We start from the raw sequence: 22,438 nt of genomic DNA, 5'->3' as shown, positions 1-22,438 counted from the left end.
AAAAAAATCGAGAAAGAAAGAACACATCAAGTCAATAAATCGAGAAAAAAAAAATCGAGAAAGAATAGAGTACTCGTCACGATCCGGAAGTCCTGAAGTTAAGTCCTCACTATCTGGAAGTCCGGAAGTTAAGTCCTCACTGTCCGGAAGTTCGCATATCGCAGTTACGATTATTCGCAATTTAGGTTTAATGGCCAATTATTCAATTAGCGCTAATGTATTTTGCCTTTTCGCAATGTCGTCGCAAGGAAAAACACAAATAGAAGAGGGGGGGGGAGGAAACTTACAAGCAAAAAAAAAATTTACTTCCTGCTTCGGAGCATACCAGCGAACTCTGATGTCACCGAAATTTATGCGCCGTCAAATATGAAAACGATCATAACTTGGGGAATTGTGTTTATCTATAAATGCGCATAAGTAATCGAGAAATTATTAGAAAACACGAAGTAATCATTATCCGGAAGTCCGTACGTTGTTACCCGTAATGGGGAACGCGGCTGAGGTTCTCTTCCCCCATCGGCCACGCCCACACAGCAACGTGTCCTGTCATTGGTTGATAAATAAATGGCCATAACTTAGGAAGCACTTGTCCGATTAATATTAAACCTTGAAAAGGCACATCCTCAGGTCCCCAGCAATATACCTGGCAAGTTTCAATAAGATCGGACCAGTGGTTGTCGAGAAACAGCGGTCACAGACACACAGACACACAGACACACACAGACACACACACAGCTGGAATTATAGATAGATGCGATCGTAGTGCCTGTCCCAAGAAATTGCCTAAATTGTCAATGTGGCAGCCATTTTGTTGATGCCAATTAGATGGTCAAAAACTCAAAATTCAGCTTGGGAACAGGGCGAGTCGAATTCAGCACACCTTAATTTGGTTAAAAAGTCATGTTCCCAACTTTTACTAAAAAATGCTTCTGGGATGCACATTTCTCAGAAATACGTCTAGTCGAGAACCTCACCGTTGAAAGGTCTGCATGTGAAGCGTGAACCTCATTGGGATGCTCTGCCTGAGCGTTCCCACCTCGAGATATGGCGCATTATATCCTGCTTATTTATTCGCCGGGGCTCGTGGCAACGTGCGATCCGCACTGGTTCGTCTGGCTGTGCAGAGGGGTGGCAAGACGTCGACAGCAAGGCAGGGATTGTCGAAGGACGGCAGTCACCTCGGATCAGGTTCTCGAGGAAGAAGTTCTCCAAGAAGAAGCGCATTCTGGCCGGCAATTGGACACAAATAATGTTCTGAATAAGAGGCTCGAACGACTCCACGCTACCCCTTTAAAAAGCCATAGGCGAAGGATGGGGCGAGGAACGGAAAGCGATGCAATGTGGGCCAAATCCTGCACCTCTATTGGGCCACAGCGGTCCTGCCATGCCCTGCCAGGCTCTGGGACGGGAAACCAGCTCAGATGCCTCCCAGCTCCGGCACGGCTCGGAGCTCCTGACTTAACATGGGGCAAGCTCCCCAAGCCTACACACCGGCCCTGAATGTGCACCAAGTGCAATCTGAATGTCGGATGGCAGCGGGCTTTCTCCGCCACCCACGGGCTCCTTCACGAGCCAAAATGCACACCCAGGACCCGAACCAAACTCCTGGATGACCCTTCTGATGCACACCCAGGGCCCGAACCCCTCCTTGTTGCCCTCGGTCTTGCCGTGGTCTGAAAACTGGATGAAGGCTGTATCAATTCTGGACGCTCACCCGGGGACGTTCACGGTGAGATGCGGTGGAGCTATTCGCGTTTCTTGCATTGTTGAGCATCGTGCGGGACCAAGCACACTCTGACGCGTGGTGCTCCTCAAAAGAGAGTGGCGAATTGTAGCGATGCAGAGGTACGAGGGAGAGCGGGAATATTTTTACCGTGTGCGGGAGGCGTTTGTGGTCAAAGTGGTGAAATTTGGTGAGCGAGTTGTTGAGTTAGGTGAGGTGCCGGTTGGGAATTGGCATGCAGATTTAAATTAAATAATGGCGTGCAAATTCTCGTGTGCGGGTTGTTTAGTGTGCAGCAGAGATGGGCATGATCGGAGGCACAGAAGGCATCGCAGTGTGCTTTTTAACAATTGCCAATTGAATGACCTGTGTGCTTACATGCTTATCGTGTACCATGGCAAAAAGGAAAGGGTTCGAGTACAGGGAAGAGTACGAGTCATAGAATTTATTAGACCTAACTACGAGACCCCATGCAATGGACTTTGTCTCGTTAACCCACGAGACATGACGGAAGGACGAACTACATGAATACTCATGTAATAACTGCTTGGGGATCACTGCATGTCGTGTGCCATTGCCTTTGAGTTATGCCGTTTTGCAGTACAACAACAACAACAATATATTTGTATATCGACATGGTCTCGGCTCATGGAAGAAACCGCTTCACCTCACCATGTGAAACTTTATACAAATTATCCGATACCAATGATGCATGCAGTGTGAAAACAATGAAGACATGGGTCGTGTGGTGTGGTAGTGCACAATGAAACCATGAGGCGTACATCGAGGATGTGAATTGATCAAATGGGGCAAGCATGGCCTCAATCTAAAGGGGCTGTCACACCTTGACGTTTTAGCCAGCGTATGGCAAGGTGTCAAAAATGTATGTAAAACGCTGGCGTCCGCTTAACTATTGATGATTTTTTAAAAAAAGTTTTGGGCTTATAATAAAGTGTTGGACGTATGCATAACGTATTAGTAACGTACACAGAACGTTTCAATCGCAAATAGATAACTTATACCAACGAATGCTCAGCGTGTTGTCAGCGTTCACAACCTATGCCCAACGATAGTCTAACCTTTGCATAGCGTGGCAGCGTATCGCCGACGATCACGTGGCGTAGGCTATTCATAGGCTGCGGCTCGACGATTCAAATCAGAAGCGCACTAGACATCGAAGTGTGAAGCCGCTGTCACACCTTGACGTTTTCGCCAGCATATGCCGACGTATGAAAAATTTTCCGAACCAAGCTGGCACACGTCGAATACGTTATGGCGAAGTTTTGTATACGTTGAGAACACGCTGGCATATGTTGTAGTACGCTGGCATACGTCATTGTACACCGAGTACGTGGAGAAATTTTCAGCATGTTGAAAATTTATCGACGTACAGTACTCGACGTATGACACATTCTGCATACGCTGGCATAAGTTGCAGACAAGCTATGCGATCTTTGACACACTTCGACATACGTGTGTCAAATGCGTGTGTTACTTGTATGTTACTCGGTATTTTTGTTTCTTCGGTATGATGGTGATGTTGACACTTCAATTTGTCGTGCGGTTATGATTTAAATCGTTGAGCGGCATCCTTTTAATTATATTATATTGAAACCGCACAAGAAATCGAAGTGTCAACATCACTGTCATACCGAAGAAAAAAAAAAAACAGGCAGTCTGGAACACTGACACTAACCATTACCTTAACGCGTTTCGACATACGAGTACCTAACAAGTAACGTGTGTCGACTTGTGTCAACGATCGCGTAACGTGCCTCGAACACGTTACTCATTGGTTAGAAATAAGTTTCGGGTACGCTAAACATGACCTCGACGTGTTTTGACTTATGAGTAACTTACAAGTTACGTGTGTCAACGATCACGTAACGTGCCGACAACTTATGCCAGCGTTATGCAGAACGTGTGAGTTTTTCGCTGGCATACGTCGGGAAATTTCAAGCATGGAAAATTTGTCTAACAGCTCGGAGAACTACGACGTATGCCAGCGTACTATGATGCATGCAAACTTACCCATAACGTATTCGACGTGTGCCAGCGTTTAGCCCAATTCTGCATACGTCAGGCATACGTTGGCTAAATCGTCAAGGGGTGACAGGGCCTTCAGCTGTGTTGACAGGTATAGCTCGCCACAGCGCTGCTCGATTTACAATACAACCAACAGATACACAACTTCCATTTTGCTCTGAGCTGGGAAGAAAATTCAAAGGTAAATGTGACCGCAGCAAGAAACAGAGTGGTGCACTGGAAAGTCATGAGGATGAAAAAGGCGCAATGATAGAATGTGAGGAGATTGAAGCTGTGGGCAATACCTGGAAGTGACATTTTCAGTTTTAAAACATGATCCTCATGACTTTTTTTTCATTGTGATGAGGAGAGCGTGGACCCTGCCACTTCTCGAAGTGGTCGGAGCAGCCATGCAGCTTCTGCTTCTTGCAAGCTTGCTCCAGGAAGTGCATCCAGCTGCAAACACAAAAAATGGCTCTTCCCTAAAAACACAAGTCGATTCTGTGCTCATTGAAATCTTTTCGCTTTTTAAATTGTCTGAACCTAATGCAGACCAAATGAGTTGGGCCATCGATGAATATTCAACAACAATTAGATCAGAATACAAATCTTTCTGTGAAAATTCTTGGTTTAATTTATTTGAAAACTCTTTGATTTCCTCTTCATTTCATGTTTTTACTGAAAATTAACCGATGAAAATAAACCCTCTGGGATTTTCATTTCTTTATGAGAAGCAAAGATTAAGTATTAAAAGTGGGTGGTGGATCCTTGTGATAAATGTATTTTCGACAAAGATAAACTCGAAAAACGTCCGATAAAAATCATCTTTTTTATCATCATATATTGTTTCGGTTGTGGGGTCGATGGAAGAATTTAATGGAGAATTTAGGATTGAATTGGGTTGCTTGGACGGTGACGTGTGGGAGACATGTCAATGTAATTAAGTAAGGAAATTGTGAGCTTCATTAGTACGTGTCACCACATGGGGTGGCGGGGGGGGGGGGGACTTTCAGGAAGGAAGGCAGGAAATTTGAAGGTGTGTTTCGGGTGGATTAATGGGGGAAGAAAAGATTGTGGTTTTCGATGGGGGAAGACACGAGGTGGTGGTGAACAGCTGTTTTGAAGACCTGGAGGGAAGAATGGGATTGAAAGAGTGTGGGAGTGTATTCCAAAGGCGGGGAAAAGAGGAATGAAAGAGTGAAGGTGAGCAGTGATTTTGGGAGTTTTACCAGAAGGGGGTTGCTGGCATAACTTGAGCGACTTGCAGAAATATGGTGGGGGGGAGGGGAACCTATCACAGACAGAGCGGGGGTGGGGGGGTGTGAGACCGGAGAGGAGACGGTAGAAGACAGAAAGACCACTGACCTGCCTGCAGTGAGAGAGTGAGAGGCCCAAAGACTCAGCCTCACCCCAGGAGATACCAATGATCTAAATGCCTTGGTCGTCACAGCGTGAAGCCATGAAAGGTGGGGTTTATGGAAAGGTGATAATCAGCTCGGGTTTAAAAATAAGCTTCCCCAGAATATGGTTGCCCCCCTGTGACTTTTCCTGATATTTTTTATTTCCAAAACCATGAAGAGAAACAAGCAAACGTGCGGAGCAGGCAGAAGGCCCCCCTCCAAGGGTGATGGCGTGCAAACTCACGCCCCCGAGGCTGATGATTGATGCACGTGATGTCAGAAGCCTTGCCTTCCTCAGTTTCGTGCAAGCAGGCCATGCCCCAGAGGCGAACGATGGTTCGGTGTGATGTCGAAGAAGTGGGTATGGTTGCACATTGTTGGAGAGTGGAGTTCAGGGTAAGCGCACGTACGAGGCAGAGTTGAGTTGAGGGAAGGAACGGACGCGGTCGAAAAATAATGGGGTTTGGGAGATGGCCTGTAAGAACAGGGCTTCATGGCTGCCTTTCCCTCGACGCACGAAGAGGGGGCACGATTCTTGTGCTTGTGTTGAGGAGATTTGTTTCCCATGGTGAAGCAAGACGCTGAACTTTGGTTCTTGGTTGAGTCGTGAGAAACGGACCACGAGCCTCGTGTCTGTGACGGCAATCGATGCATGAAGCAGCTGCACTGGGTCTCTGAGTCTCTGTACCTTTCATTATGTTAAACATCTCTGTCATATCTCCTCGTAACCTCCTGCTTTCTCATGTATAAATCCCTGTCTCCTTCACCCAATCCTCGTGGCTGAGTCTAACTCGGCCTGGAATCAATCTTGTCATCCTTCACTGAACCCTCTCTGTGGCATCCATGTCCTCCCAGAACTGTGGTGACCAGAACTACACACAATATTCTCGATGTGACCCTCACGAAATTCCTGCACAATGTTAACACCACCTCTTTGATTTATAATTGATCCCCCTCTAAATACACCCTAAACCCCTATTTTCTCCACCTGGAGCTGCCTGATTACACTGAACAACAAATTTCAAAAATTTTTTTTTACTGGAGATGTGTAAAGTGATTAAGACTAATTTGGGTACGCCGATTTCAAAAATCATAACCGTTTTGCTGTATCACGTCAGGATTTTCAGGAACAGAAATATTCCCATTGCCTAGAAGTCAGGATTTCAATGAAATTTACATATGTCTTTAACATGTCTATTTCGTACAATTGTTGTTAACTTGTGTTATGTTTCTTTCTTTCAGATAAAGATGAGTAGGCGTTCCTGTACCAATCATCCTGACAACTTCTGTTGTGTCTGTGGTCGGTATACCAAAAAAGATCAACAGCGAAGTATATCTACAGCAGTGAAAATGAAGGCCGCCTACTTTCACTACTTCGGGTGTAAGGTGGGGGACCAAGAACAGAGCTGGGCACCACACATCTGCTGCACAAGCTGTCACACAACCTTGACTCAGTGGTTGGTGGGCAAGCGCGCGAGCATGCCATTTGCGGTGCCCATGATATGGCGTGAGCCGCAGAATCATCATGATGATTGTTATTTCTGCTGCACAAGCATCGCCGGCTTCAACAAGAAGAATAAAGGTCACATCAAGTACGCTGACTGCGTCTCTGCTCGTAAACCTCTGCCTCATGATGACGAGAACCCCGTTCCAACACCTCCAGCTGATCAGAACATAGCTGTAAGCAGTGGTGAAGAGGATGGTGATGATGAACCTTTTGAACCCGACACTCAAGAATCACACCTTCCGAACCAGGGAGACTTAAATGATCTTGTAAGAGATCTCTCGCTGTCAAAGGCGAAGGCAGAGCTGCTTGGATCAAGGCTGCAGCAGTGGAATCTACTTGAACCTAACACCAAGATATCCTTGTTCAGAGCACGTCACAGAGACATGGCTGAGTTCTTTGAGATGGAAGACACGATGACATTCTGCAGTGACATCAACGGTCTGTTGAAAGAACTTGGGTGTGATCACGATCCTGCAGACTGGCGCCTCTTCATCGACTCGGGGAAGAACAGCTTGAAGGCTGTTTTGCTCCACAATGGCAACGAGAAACCATCAGTTCCGCTGGCTCACGCGTTCGGCATGACAGAGACCTATGAGACTATGCGGCAGCTGCTTGATTCCATCAAGTACAATGACTTCAACTGGCACATCTGCGGAGACTTGAAAGTGGTGGCGCTGTTGTTAGGGCTGCAGTCAGGCTACACGAAATACATGTGCTTCCTTTGTCTCTGGGATAGCAGAGACGACAAGAATCACTGGACGAAGAAAGATTGGGAAGAGCGAAAAGAGCATGTACCTGGTCGACACAACGTGAAGCATGTCGCCCTTGTCGACCGAGCCAAGGTTTTCCTTCCACCACTCCACATAAAGCTCGGCTTGATGAAAAGTTTTGTACGGGCAATGGATCTGAATGGGCGTGGGTTTTTATACCTCAAGGAAAAGTTTGGCAACACCTTGTCGGAGGCCAAGATCAAGGCTGGTGTCTTTGTTGGACCGCAAATCCGACAGATTATGAAGGACGAAACTTTTCCGACAACTCTAAACCCCAAAGAGCTGGCAGCGTGGAGGAGCTTCAAAGCTGTGACGGACAACTTCTTGGGGAACGAGCGCGCGGACAACTATGAAGAAATCGTGCAGCAGCTGCTGGAGTCCTTCAGGAAACTTGGCTCCAGGATGTCCCTGAAAATCCATTTCCTACACCAGCACCTGAACTTCTTCCCTGACAACTTGGGAGCAGTCTCGGACGAGCACGGCGAGCGATTCCACCAAGAGATTTCACTCATGGAGACGCGTTACCAAGGGCGGCACAACCCGAACATGATGGGCGATTTCTGCTGGTTCCTGCATCGTGAAACTGACACAGAGCAGCACAAACGCAAAGCCAAATGCCTAAAGCATTTTTAATTACATTCTAGTGGAGTTTTTCTGTAATTTCTATAATTTTGAAGCATTCATGATGAAATAAATGAATAAATGAATTTTTGTAAATTTCATTGAAATCCTGACTTCTAGGCAATGGGAATATTTCTGTTACTGAAAATCCTGACGTGATACAGCAAAACGGTTATGATTTTTGAAATCAGCGTAACCAAATTAGTCTAAATCAATTTACACATCTCCAGTAAAAAATTTTTGTTGTTCAGTGTTACCTCCCATATCTATTACCAGCCCCAGATCCTTCTCCTGTGTGACACAATCCAAAATGACCCCTATTGTCCTGTAATCTCTATTTTCATTGTTCTTTCCCATCCCCAACACCCTGTGCTGGATTAAGGTCTCGTAGGCCAAGGCCCTTGAGATTTCGAAGGCCAAATTCAAGAGTGACCAAAACGACGATTTTGATCATGAAATTTAATCGGAACAGACTGCGGTAAAGGGCGATTTGTCAGACTTTCAAATATACAAGTGCCTGTAAAATCCAATTCGGCTTCGAAATTGAGAAACGAACGATACAGAAAACAAATTCGTGGAATGTATGAATATTCAAATTCCACCCTGCTGAAACACCTTCTTTCATGCCTTTTGATTGGCAAACGACGCGATCACTTCGGAGAAATCGATTTGCTTCATCAACTCGGATTCAACATAGAGCAGAGCGAGCGTGGACACGTGCAGCTGCCCCATGGTTGACCGAAGACAATTTTTCACGTGCTTTAGTGTGCTGAAGGAGCGTTCACCCTCGCAGCTCGTAGCAAACATCGAACAATATATTTGTAGGGCAACAAAAATATTGGGGAATGTCTGTGTCAAATTTGTTGTGAATAATGTAATTGAGCTTGGCCGATGCATCGATGAACTTGGAGTATTTCAAGCAAAGTTCTATTTCCTGAACTATGTCCATTACAACGTCAGCAGGGTACGCTGAAACCAGTTTCTCTGCTCTGCGAGATAGTGTATCATGGTCGAGGCTGTTTGCTGTGGGGATGAATCCAAAGAGATCCGTGATTTTCTGATAGCTCTCTCTTCTCCTATGGATTTCTGTCAAAAGACGATCAAATATGGAGAAGTAAGTCTCAACTCTGAACTTCTCCCTGCCAGATTTTGGGGTTTCTTCTTCCTCGTCATTTTCATGGAAGACCTTTTTCGCCTCTTGACCCGACGATTATCATCAGTGTAAATGATGGATGGTCTCAACCATCTTTTTGGTGCGGTCCTGAAATGCATCAAATCTTTCATCATTTCGAAGCGACTCTATGTATCCATAGAGGGCATCATAATTCTGCTTACCCACCCCGACATCTATTCCAGGTTGTTGGAGACATCTGTTTACTCGATCAATGTTGCCAAGTAGATCAGACCAGACAGCGCAACATGATTGCTGTTTCGGTCAGTTCCATCTTCTCAGCCAATGCTTTGGCTCCCAGTCTCACTGACGGAGTGTCTTTCGGGCGCTTGGCTATCTTCATGAGCGCCTTCTTTACGTCCTTGTAGCTTGCGGAAAACGCTTTAAAAGCGTCCACGCGAGCTGACCACCTCGTATCAGACTCGGACAAACATTTGAGTTTGATGGCACGTTCATTGAGTGACTTATTTAAAATGGCCCATCTTTGGGGAGATGCTGACATAAAGTTATACACGGCTTGAATAAGTCCAAAGTATTTGACGGATTCAAACTGTGCACAGCACATGTACCCACTGAGCCAATGGATTAATTTTACAGATTCTTGCTTGTACGTCTGAATAGACACCAGGCATGTTGCTTGCATTGTTGCAAGACTGCCCTCCACAATCCATGAGATCAATCCCATTGGCTTCCAGTACCTCTTGCAATTTTCCAAACACATATTCACCATCGTGATGCTCAATGACGATGTACTGTAGAAACCTTTTTGACGGCGCTACCATCTTGCATCACATATCAAAATATTACCGTCAACTGATCAATATGCGAAACGGCTGGCGTCAAATCGATGGAAACACCATAATATTTGGCATCTTTTATTTCTCGCACGATGGTAGATTTAACTTTTTCGGCCTGTAGTAGGATAAACTCATCGCATATTGTTGATGACAGGTACGATACATTTCCCTTTCCCTTGTTCCCATACACTTCAAGATGCTGGGTGAGAAATGGAACGAATTTTGAGACGAGTTCAAGACAACCAAGATAGTTTCCATTGTTAGGACAACCCAGCTGCTCAGTCGTGCCCCGACAGAAGCCCTCTTTCGGCGAGGAACGATATTACAGAGACAATTCGCTTCAGGACAATGATCCAGTAAGCTTCCTCGTGGAGGGACCACTGTTCAAATGATGTGTGAATCCTGTCTGTCACGTTCAATTCGAGCGACTTTCTGATTGAGAAATTATGGGCAGTCCCACGCTCGAGACAGGCAGAGGCATTCTTCCAATCATTGAATCCGATTCGAAAATTACTGTGATGGCTTTCGTGATCATCGCCGTCGGGACATAGGAGTTTGCACACGGAGCAGTAAAGTTTAGCGTTTGATGGAGAAAACAGCATCCAGTCCCTGTTCACCGTTTCCCCGTTTGTGAGTTTCCACTGAAAGTGTTCGCGCCGAAAATACCGTGTTTTATCTGGATACACTCGGGTCGTACACGAGAAATCTACGTTCCTATCTTGGCAGGAAGGATTCTGGATGAAGTTATCCACGAGTTCTGCGGAGAGAGTCCATTCAGCAGGATCAGGATTGAAACTACGAGCCGCAGCACTTGCTGCAGTTGTTCCAATGCTTCTCTCGTTGCTCGATGTGACGGTGTTGGTATCATCAGGTTTCGAAATGTGATCCAGTGCGAGATTACTTGATCCCTCGACATTGACATCAGAAGACTCTGCAAGCGCACATTCCGTTTGGTCATCTCGACTCTGGTGAGGTGAAAAAAATTTCAACATGGATCCAGACAGTCTTTTTGTTTCTGTTTGACGCCTCTTCTTTTTGTCGTGTTTGCAAGTTCCACTGTCGTGGTGCCGAATATATCCGTCGGCGATAGTCAAAAATAAAAAAACGACAAATAAGAGCAAAACGAAGAACTGCAAGTGTCAGGATGCTCGATAACTCACAGGAAGGTAAGAGGGTCCAGGATGTTCATACTCAGCAGGAACGTGACTCCACCCATCAGCCAGACGATGGCAGCGACGCCTGTGATTGGCTGATTGTGATCACGTGGTTCCACACTCGTCGACGATCACGATCTGGCAGCGTGCCAGCCGCCTTCCCTCACGGTGTGTTCAGCCTTCCTCCATATGTCGAGTCACGTGATTAATACTTAAAAAAAAAGCATCCGAAATTTTAGTAGGCCAAGGCCCGGGCCTCAGGGGCCGAGTGGTTAATCCGGCCAGGCCAACACCTCACACTCGCTCAGGTTAAATTACATCTGACAATTTATACAAGTATCAATACTTTCCTGCACCTCATCACCATCCCCTCTGAGACCCACCTCACCTCCAAGCTTTGTTTCATCTGTAAATTTGGAAAGCTTCGTCTTTACCCCAAATATCCAACTTCACTTCACAACTTGTTTATAACTTCACAATTAATGAAGGTGAAATCTTCAAAATGTCGTCTTGTGTCGCGTCTCGATGACTGAAATGCGCGAACTTCTCGGCGGGATTGGTCACGTGATCTGGAGAGTCCGACCACACGTCATTCCGTCACGAGGTCATCTTGTTAGTGCGCATGCGCGAACATTTCCGATATTTCTCAGACGTTGCTAATCACAGAATAAACATACATTGACACCGTCGGGTAACATAACGTTTACCATGAGCTTGTTTTTTCATCTAATCTCAACACAAACCTCACTAACTTCGTTTGACGTTCTTCCAATCGAATAATGTTTCAAACGGATTTCTGTGGAAACTCGCCAAGCCACCTGATTGGTCAAGTCGAACCACGTGATCAACCAGACAACCGTTATTTTCAAAAACAAAACGAACCTTTTCACGTCGTTTCAGTTTGGTGATTTACAGCGATCGATCAGATTTTGTTCTTTCGCCTTTTGGTGATATAAAGTGTCTATTAAGAGCAATGGATTCTAATTTTGGACAGAAACATCAGTTGAGCTTTGTCAACAAACCCCCATCTCCATCATGGGTGGAATTGAGGTGGTCTAACAATCCCTCATCTCTATCAAGCCTGTATGCGATGTTGGCTGACAATTCCCCTTCTCCATCACAGAAGGAATTGAGGTGGTCCAACAAACCCCCATCTCCATCACGGGTGGAATTGAGGTGGTCTAACAATTCCTCATCTCTATCAAGCCTGTATGCGATGTTGGCTGACAATTCCCCTTCTCCATCATGGGTGGAATTGAGGTGGTCCAACAATCCCTCATCTCCATCACGGGAGGAATTGAGGTGGTCCAACAATCCCCCATTTCCATCACGGGAGGAATTGAGGTGGTCCAACAATCCCCCATTTCCATCACGGGAGGAATTGAGGTGGTCCAACAATCCCTCATCTCCATCACGGGAGGAATTGAGGTGGTCTAACAATCCCTCATCACTATCACGTCTGTATGCGATGTTGGCTGACAATTCCCCATCTCCATCATGGGTGGAATTGAGGTGGTCCAACAATCCCCCGTCTCCATCACGGGAGGAACTGAGGTGGTCCAACAATCGCTCATCTCTATCACGTCTGTATTCTATGTTGGCTGACAATTCCCCATCTCCATCACAGAAGGAATTGAGGTGGTCCAACAAACCCCCATCTCCATCACGGGTGGAATTGAGGTGGTCTAACAATCCCTCATCTCTATCAAGCCTGTATGCGATGTTGGCTGACAATTCCCCTTCTCCATCATGGGTGGAATTGAGGTGGTCCAACAATCCCCCATCTCCATCACGGGTGGAATTGAGGTGGTCTAGCAATCCCTCATCTCTATCACGTCTGTATGCGATGTTGGCTGACAATTCCCCATCTCCATCATGGGTGGAATTGAGGTGGTCCAACAATCCCCCCTCTCAATCACATGTGGAGTCGAGGTGGGAGAGAAATTCTTCATCTCCACAGTCTCCAGAACAGAGTTTGGAACACAGTTCCTCATCTTCCTTGCCTCTGGATATCCCTCTCCAGGTAAGCGAGATGTTAAGTGTTATCTCTTTTAAAGATCACCTGCACTTTCGACCGGTGAGCATATGCGATTCATCAGTGTCTGTGAGTGCGTGAGTGAGTGTCATTGAGTTCGTCAATTCGTAAACACTTCGCTCAATATCGCTTGAACCAACATTCAATTTTGATGAAACGTGTGGCTTGTTAATGGGGTCTTCGAGGGTTGGGGGGTTTCTCCGAAACGACCCACACAATTTCGATGAAACTGACCAGAACTTTCATCACCCGTGATGTACCAATTATTGTTCACAACATTAAAATAATCAGGGTCTGAGGGGGGTCTGTGGGGGGTTTGAGTGCCTGTTGCTCCTTATGCAGGTGAGCTTCGGGACAAGCGGTCCTATTTTTTTGTCATGGAGAAGGGACGTGTTGGTTGAAGTTAAAAACCCACTTTATTCCACCGATCAATATCATGTCCCCTGCAGTTGAGTTCCGAGATGTGAGCAGATCCTCACCTTTTATTTGTAAATTTTCGTTGTGAGGTTTGTGATGAAGTAACTCGATTGGTAAGGTGAAATAACGATACTGAGAAACATCTTGTTTAAAGATCTTGATGTATTCTTTCTCTGATCTTCGAATGAAACATGACGTTTTCTCAATTTGTATTGTTGTTCAGATCGAGAAGTATGACGTCATCAGAAAGCTCGGTGAAGGAGGTCAGGGAGCAGTTTACAAAGCGAGGAACACCTTGTGTGGTGATGAGGTACGGAAAGGTGTCGTGCTTTCAGGGTTGTGGTCAGGGTTCATAAAGGTGAACATGAAAAGGTTTTCCTCTACCTGTCCCTACATCTGTAAATTAATTCATTAAATCTCAATTCGCTCCCTTAAAGTTTCCTCCAACATGTGAAGTTCATGTAAATGAGTGTAAATTTGGTAAAATTCACCTCAATTACCTTGTTTATCCTCTTCGTGCATTTATACACTTGTGTATGCTTGGTGTTGGCTTCATGGTTCAGGTGGTGAACTTGGGATCTGAAGCATCCTGAGTTCAAACCCCACTTGGCTGTTGAATTAATAACAGGTGGGGTTGATTCTGCCTGTCATCCTTGTGAGGTCGGCAAAATGAGTGCCAGCTTGCTGGTATCCTGTGTCGGAGTGGCCACCCTCCAGGATTATGCCCAACAGCCAAGGAGACTGCTGAGGTAGCACCAACGCTCTGCACAGAGTATGGTCCCAATGGATGGATGGATGGAAACTCATCTCTTTTTCCCTGAAATCTGAACTTAACCTTTTGCTGATGGAGCCTGATGATGTGATTGGATGTTCCCCTTCTACCTTTGATAAGTATGTTACCATATTGGTCTGCATGTTTTGTGAAGGTGAGCACGATGCTTGTGAGATGTAAATTGATGTAAATGGTCTGACTCACACTTGTGCACCTGGAACTGCATCACAAGTTTATGATCAACTTTTACCTGTCTGTATCTCTTCCAGGTAGCAATTAAAATTTCCTTGAAGAACGACTTTGAGAAAGTGAGTTTATTTCATGCCATTTGGGGTTAGAGTGCAAATCACAGCGAAATGTGACTTGACCTGAAACGTTCGTTCATGATTTCCACCTGTTGGTCGAAAGTAAACAGATTCACAAAGAAACAGGTGTTACTGGGACCACTTAAAACGTCATCTTTACCCTCAACATCACAAAAATATAAATATTTTAACTTCAATAAGGAATATTCCTGAGAATATGGAGTATCATGAAACTTTGTCTCAAGAGAGTATTCAGTCCTGAAATGTATTAATGAGGTTAAAATCTCGGTTTTGGGGACTACCTGGACTCATACATTGTACCCCACATGTCGTCACTTTATTCTTTCTCTGTCTCCTTCTCTCTCTCGTTGCAGTTTTCAAAAGAAGCCTCCATCATTTCTTCCTTGCATCATCCAAACATCAGTAAGTGAGCATTTCATTTTAAATGATAAATTGTTCTTTCATCGTGATGATGTTAAATCATGATGCTTTGTTTGTATTATTACTGTTATTCACTGAAAAGGTCTGTTTTCCTTCATTTGAATATGGATGGGTTGAGGACCCTGGAAATCTTTCCAAAAAGTAGGCCATTTTGTGCTCGTGGCATGGTCAGATTACCTGCATGGTGTTAACTTTCATTCACAATACCTATCGGTGACATGTGAGGACACGGATACAGCAGGGATACAATGGGCCAATGGTCTTTCAATGTGCGGAATTTTCAGCACGGAACATCCACTGAACTTCCGAAAGGACCGTCTGGTGAACCCTCACATCGACCTTCTCAACAATAATCCTCTTCAGGAAGTTCAATCATTCAAACTCCTCGGTCTCACAATCAGCAATGATCTTTCTTCGGCAAACCACATTCCAAAGTTGGTCTCCAAGGCCAGCCACTGACTGGGCATCCTGCATCATACAACGTACTTCCTTGGTACACCTGAACTCCTATTAAACGACAAGACTTTCATCCACAGCTTGATGGAGCACATACTCTCTCCTTTGGGTTGGCTCCCCAACCTCACACCTTACTCAGGTCAACGCCATGGAAACCAAGACCTTCAGGATCATTGGAATCTTCTTTGTGGGCCGATCACTTTCCTGTCGCAGACAGGGAGGTGGTTTCTCTATCTCTACGGCCGATCTTTTCTGGTCTGATCTTGCAACCTCTGCTCTTTCCGTGCTTCCCCAGCCTTTACCCCTCCACCCAAGGTCTCTGCTGGGCAGGCAAGGTCCACCATCAATCCCCTTCATGTGAAACTTCCAAAATCCAGGATCACTGCTCATCTCCACTCATTCGTTCCTCTTTCTTCCACCTGTGCAACCAAACACCACATTCTCCCCAATCTTATTCTTCCCTCCAACTCTTCAAGACAGCTGTTATCACCATTTCAGATCAGCCCCCCCTCCCTCATTACATCCAAAAACATGACAATTTCAACCCCATTTAATGCCCCCCCCCCTCCACCTCCTTCCAAATTTACAGTTTTTTTTTTCCGAACTGAGAGTGTTTCTGGTTCCATCCTGTCCACCCAATGCTTGTCCCAATCTCCCCTTATTTTGTTTTTCAACCCCACTATAAGTGTGTCTGTCTCTCTCGTTCCTTTTGTTCTGTTGTCTCCTGATCTGTTCAGTGTTCTTGCTCTTCCATGAGCCTTGACTGTTTATCAAAAAAATAATTGTGTTCATTTAATGGTGAAACTAAGATGGGCCAACACGAGATTGTGCCTTTTATTTCCCGATATAATGAATGGAAGATAATGTTTTTGTCAGAAACGAGATGGAATAAAGAGTTACCCAACGACTTCAGACTCCTGGGAATAACGACTTACCCCAACTCCATCACACTCCCAGTAATAACAACTTACACCAACGACTTCACACTCCTTGTAGCAACGACTAACCCCAACTACTTCATACTTCACACTCATGATCATGGATGGTGTCCCGGATCTATGGACCCCTGAGATCATCCATTGAATGTACACAAACTACGTTCCCAGCACGAGGAATGTTCAGATCACCATTTATGTGGAACTTCGTGCTGAGTAGACGTGGGTAGCTCTCCACAGTTAAACTACATCAGTCATGTGACAGAAAGCCAGTCAAAGGCCTCACTGTGTCACATTTGAACCTCTTCTTCACTCAACAGATGTAGTTATCATAATGAGGATTTGTTTTTATTTATGCGTTTTGCTTCTGATGATTCTTTCTCCTGCACTCTGTCATCCCCATGTAGTTCAAGTTTATGACATTAACAAGACCGAGGAGATGATGTTCATGGTCCTGGAACTCGCACATGGTGGTATGTTTTTAATCAATCTTCTGTTCCGAAGGTGTGTACCTGTGATCAAATCTGATCATTTCACTCACTCATGGCAACTTATCCACACAGGTAGTCTGTTGGATTATCGGCAACATCATGCACCAATGACAGAGGAGAAGATACGTCCCATCATTTTCCAGGTGAGCTGAGCCTGTACTGACGTCATTCTTCGTGATGTTCACCGTGTGGTTTAAAATCAGGATTTTTCAAATGAACAACATTTGTTGGAAACTCCAATTTGCATAACGACCCGTTAATTCAGTGCTTTCCTTCCAGGCAGCGTCTGCACTCAGTTACATCCATAGCAAGAACATCATGCACGGGGACATCAAGGTAAAACAAATCTGAACATAAAAACCTCATGATGATGTTGTCATCGCGGGACATCAGTGAAACACTATCACAGAAGGGAGAGGTTTTTCTTTGGGGAAACAGGAAAATGTGTTGGAAATGAAGGAAAGTTTTTCTGGAATTGTCTCATTTGAACTGATTTGAATGAAGATGAACATAACAAGGAGACTGAGCACCCTCAGAGACCTTGTTGACCTTGGTACACATTGATAGCAATTCACTAGTCAAGCTCATAGTTAGTGTAACAAGGATCGGTGAAACCTCGTGCAGCATTGAAATCAGATGACGTCAGAGGGTGAAGATACTTCCACATGTTACAGGTGAGTTCAGGTTACATCATTGCGTGAAGATACCTCCACATGGTGCGGGTGAATTCAGGTAACAACAGAAGGTGAACAGACTTACACATGTTACAGGTGAATTCAGGCAACATCAGTGGGTGAAGATACTTTCACATGTTGCAGGTGAATTCAGGTAACAACAGAAGGTGAACAGACTTACACATGTTACAGGTGAATTCAGGTAACAACAGAAGGTGAACAGACTTACACATGTTACAGGTGAATTCAGGTGATGTCAGTCGGTGAAGATACTTACACTTGTTTTGGAAAGATCACAAATTGGTTGTTGATTGAGGGCTGGAGCAACAACCAGTGTGAGGCAGAAATGGGAAACACGAATAAGAATGAAGGGTGTATTTGTCGGGATGTTGTTTCGAGATTGAAGGTGATGTTAACGTATTAAATGCAGGAACCCAGTGAGTTCTCACCTCATTTGGGCGATTTTAGAAAGGAGGCCAACTACCAATATATCAGCTTGTCTTCTCTTTCGTGTCAGAGAGATTATGTGATTGATCCAGATCTTGTTCAGATTCCCGAAAGGTGAACATGCTTTTCCAATGTGTACCTTGTTTCCCTCCTCACCCCAAATCACAATGCCAAATATGGAAATCATTTCACATTTTTCAGGGTCTTTTCTCCAACTTTTATTTTTGGAGAATTTGCCCATGACCCAAAACACGTGATCTTGATCTTATCATCACTCATGTTTAGCCCGGTGTTGAGTGCCAATAAATTGAGATTAGCAGTTTCAGCTGTTACTGGCTGTGGTTCACATTTGGTTGGTTGTTTGCATTTTACAAAGTCGAGGCTCATGAAAAAGCTGGAACAAGAACGCTGAATGGATCAGGACACAACAGGACAAAATCAACAGTTGAGAAGGGGGGGGGGGACACCAACAGCAGAGTTGAAGGCCAGTATCGAGGCAGATTGGATGGACAAGCAATGGATGTGGGGAGAAATGAGGTGGAGAAGAGGATGCATGTGTTGGACAAGATGGATACCAGAAGGAAACTCTGAGGAGGGAAATCGGGAATTTGGAAGGAGGAGGGATTCGGGTGTGGTGGAGTGTGGTGGAGTGTGAGTGTAAGCAAGGGTAGAAAAGATCACGGTTTTCGATGGGGGATGATCTGAGATGGTGTTGAACGGCTGTTTGAAGACGTGGAGGGAATTATGAGATTAAAGAGAATGTGGCAGTTGGTTCCACAAGTGGGAAGAAAGAGGAACGAATGAGTGGAACTGAGCAGTGATCCTGCATTCTGGGAGTTTCACCAGATGGGGATCAATGGTGGACCGCGTGTGCCCAGCAGAAACATGGGGGGGAGCGTTGTGGAGAGGGGAAGGGGACAAAGCAGAGGATGCAAGACCAGAAAGGAGGTGGTGGAAGACAAATAGACCAGCGACCTGTCTGCGATGACAACGTGACAGGCACATAGACTCAACTTCATCACGGGAGATTGCAATGATCTTGAAGGCCTTGGTTTCCACGGCGTCAAGCTCAACAAGATGTGAAGCTGTGGAACCAGCCCAAAGAGGAGAGCAGTACTGCCTCAACCTGTGGATGAAGGCCTTGTAGTTTGATAGGAGTTCAGGTGTGCCAAGTTCGGACTTTGCACGACGGACGATGCCCAGCCAACAGTCAAATGAGTTTTGCCCAAGAGAGATCGTGGCTGACAGGGAGACCCAGCAGTTTGAATGACTGAACTTCCCCAAGTGGATTGGGAAGAAAATCGATGGGGCGGTTTGTCAGACGATCCTTTCGGAGAGAGATCGAGAGTGAGAGTGTGAGATTTGTCTGGATTGAAAGACATACTCCAAGAGTTTATACTGCATCAAGGTGGCAACATGTCCAAGGTGGAGTGACCTGGTCTGAATCCATATTGGTGATATGAGATGAGGTTGTTCGAGAAAAGAAATGATTTCACATCAAATGTGGTGATGGATTCAATGACCTTGCTGATGATTGCAAGTCAGCTGACAGATCTGGAGTTGAGCGGAAACTGCAAATCTCGATCTGTTGAGGGAGTGTTGTTCCACCAACAAGTACCCCATGATTGTTTACACAGTGAACTTTTCATGATCAAGTCCGTGACAATCAGAACAGGAAGGGTGATAGAATACAGCCTTGTGTAACTCCTGTGGATAAATCAAAAAGGTCGATCGGTCCATTTTCAGTTTCCACACACGACATGGAATTGTGATCCGTGCTTTCATCATGTCCATCATTTTCTCTCTGATGCCGTATCACCTCACGATCTCATGAGGTATTTTATTGATGTGATTGTAAAATGTTAATTCTCGTACGTACAATAAGTAGATATTTTGTTGAAACGTTCATCCTTGTATTTGTCCCACTCAATGTACTTCAACTATTTCGAAATGGCTCAGCTGATGAGATGCTGAAAAGGTTCATTGATCACGTGGTGTGGCTGTTTGCTGTTACGGTGATGATCCATGTTTTGTTAAATACATTTCATGTTGTTTCAAGTAAATGAAGATCGTCCTTTTCATCGGAATAGGGACATGAGTTGTGTAAAGCACACGTAACATTACCTGGTGAAAATGATAACTTATCTTCCACGCTTCCATTTTACTCTTCCATCCATCCAACAGCTCGCAAACATCTTGTACAACGACCTCGGAGTCCTTAAGGTCGCCGACTTTGGCCTTTCATGTGTGTTTGAACCTGGAGCAGTCGTGTTTGGGATAAGGGGAACACCTGGCTACATGGCCCCAGAGCTGCACTGCCCCGAGGGCTACAATGGTCCTGCGGTCGACGTGTGGGCTCTTGGGGTTGTCCTGCACTTGTTGATAGACCGATATTTCCCATACTCGTGGGAGACGATCAAGGTGAGTGTTCCCTCCTTACAATCGACCGAACCTTCGTGACGATCTTAGTGTTCATGATCGATGTGAATGTCGATGCAGTGTTCTTTCATAGATATGAGTATCTTCATCAGATTTCACATCAACACAGACCAGAGAAATCATGAACAAGGTTGAAAGAAGAAAAACGTTTCTTGTTTTCAGAAACAATCGTTTCACGGGATCACATCATTGCCATCGTCAGACAGTCGGGTTGTACATTTTGTTCACTGCTTGGTTTTTCTCATCCTTGGCAAAGTAAGAATGTAAAAATGATTAAAATAATTACAATTTCCATCAACAATATGAATTTTGGAGTGAATAGGCTCAAATCATTGTGGTTGGATTGTCCAAGAGGTCGCTGGTTCGAATCCAACAATGGCCCAGTCATACCGAAGATGAAAACCTCAGACATGTTGCTTCTTTGCCTTACGATCAACACTTGAAGGATAAAGCTGCGACAGACCCGATGTAATGGTAGCGATGGGAGGTGGGGGATCGTATTTATCCCTTCTTGCCCCTTCTGTCTGCGGAGAGAAAAGTGAGGTCACAAGATGGCGTCGCTGGGACCCGTTGTGCTTTGGACTGTAGTCAAGTCCAATGTTGTCTCATGTTTGTGTCTGCAAGCATGCACAGAATATGTGTGACTGCTTCTCCATGAGCCTTCAGATTCAGATTTGGATGTGCCAAACCCTGTTACAGTGTCAGTGATGGCGAAGCAGTTTTTTGGCTTGGGTAAAATTGGGTGGTTTGCCATTGCCTTGCCAGACAGAGTTCGGGCACGAATTTGTTGTACCTTCATGGTGCCGGTGACAGCTCGCCTACTCTTCACGAAGGACACCGTGAGGTGTTTAACGTTCACCAACTAATGTCGGCAGATGGGACACCCAGTTTCCTTCCACCCGAGGGAGGGTACACACATTGATGAATCACTGTGCTTGTGAAACACCAGGGTGACAGTTTATATTTGGTTCCGTGGGTTTGGATTCAAAGCCAAGCGAAACGGCTTCAAGGCAAGTGGGCAAACCTCTCGGCCACCCTGTGAGACCCCATCATCCTGAAACGATGTAATAAAAACTCTTGCTTTAAAGTTTGGATTGTAAAACACAGAACGTATCCTTTGAGTTCACTTTGAGATGAAAATGTTGTGTACGCCTGCTTGGTGAAAATGTTGTGGGCACCTGCTTGGTGAAAATGTTGTGGGCACCTGCTTGGTGAACGTGTTGTGTGCACCTGCTTTGGTGAATGAATCAGTGAATTTTACAGATCCGTCTATTTGCAGGACGTCGGATGCAAGAATCGGCCGTTTCACTACAAACCTCCATCTTCTGCTGGGTCCCAGTGCGCTGAGCTCTTAAAATCCATGCTCTGTGTCGATCCAACAAAGAGGATCTCAATGAAGGTGTGTGATAACGGAGCAGCTTCTACTTTGGATATTTTATTTGATTTACCAAAAGTTCGAGCAGGACTGTGAAAGTTCACTATTGTGGGACTGAGTGTTTCTTGGCCAAATGAGATGGCGTGTGATGGTAATTACTCAAGATTCTGGATGGACCGAGTTGTTTTACCTTGAAGGAGATCCTCGTGCACCATGGATAAACAAGAGGACACCTGGTGTGAAGAAACGTTCCCGTGACTCCGAGAGCACGGATGCAAGACCAGCCAAACGTCTGTGCACATCTAAAGGTACTGGTTCTCTGCTGGACTGTGGTTCTGCTGTTTAACATCTACTGATTCTCGTGAACCTCATGAGACAGTTCCTGTTTTCCAATCCAATTGCATTATTTATTCTGCTCATTATTCATGGATCAACAATAATTTGGCCTGGGCTTGGCCACGTGGTGTGCATCATTCCCCTTAC

The 22,438-nt window shown here is 45.2% G+C and overlaps 2 protein-coding genes across 4 annotated transcripts in view; one reads left to right on the top strand and one right to left on the bottom strand.

Annotated features, from left to right (window-relative positions):
• LOC147030739 (general transcription factor IIH subunit 4-like) overlaps positions 1-11,717 on the bottom strand; it is a 76,198-nt gene extending 64,481 nt beyond the window's left edge. The window contains exons 1-3 of the mRNA XM_085875100.1: positions 11,557-11,717; positions 11,175-11,379; positions 4,054-4,204 (exon numbers count right to left, since the gene is read on the bottom strand). The gene's annotated coding sequence lies outside the window, so the exon portion shown is untranslated. The remainder of the gene's footprint in view (positions 1-4,053; positions 4,205-11,174; positions 11,380-11,556) is intronic.
• A 1,282-nt stretch (positions 11,718-12,999) lies between these two features.
• On the top strand, positions 13,000-22,115 carry LOC147030738 (serine/threonine-protein kinase par-1-like). Of its 3 annotated transcripts, XM_085872110.1 has the most exons (9): positions 13,000-13,191; positions 13,844-13,930; positions 14,662-14,700; positions 15,072-15,120; positions 16,937-17,002; positions 17,093-17,163; positions 17,300-17,356; positions 20,326-20,562; positions 21,860-22,106. In XM_085872110.1, exons 1-9 carry the CDS (start codon positions 13,015-13,017, stop codon positions 22,049-22,051), a joined length of 975 nt encoding a protein of 324 aa, XP_085728236.1. In that variant the 5' UTR covers positions 13,000-13,014; the 3' UTR covers positions 22,052-22,106. The 3 variants fall into 3 exon arrangements, with proteins under 3 accessions (XP_085728236.1, XP_085728235.1, XP_085728237.1); XM_085872109.1 differs by having other exon boundaries at positions 16,937-17,163; positions 21,860-22,113; XM_085872111.1 differs by lacking the exon at positions 20,326-20,562 and having other exon boundaries at positions 16,937-17,163; positions 21,860-22,115.
• The last annotated feature ends 323 nt before the right edge of the window (positions 22,116-22,438 follow it).

Source organism: Eptatretus burgeri, chromosome 3 (genome assembly GCF_056783735.1).
Source record: "Eptatretus burgeri isolate ZD-2024b chromosome 3, Ebu_testis_v1, whole genome shotgun sequence".
Lineage (NCBI taxonomy): Eukaryota > Metazoa > Chordata > Myxini > Myxiniformes > Myxinidae > Eptatretus > Eptatretus burgeri.
This window is presented reverse-complemented; position numbering and strand designations above follow the sequence as displayed.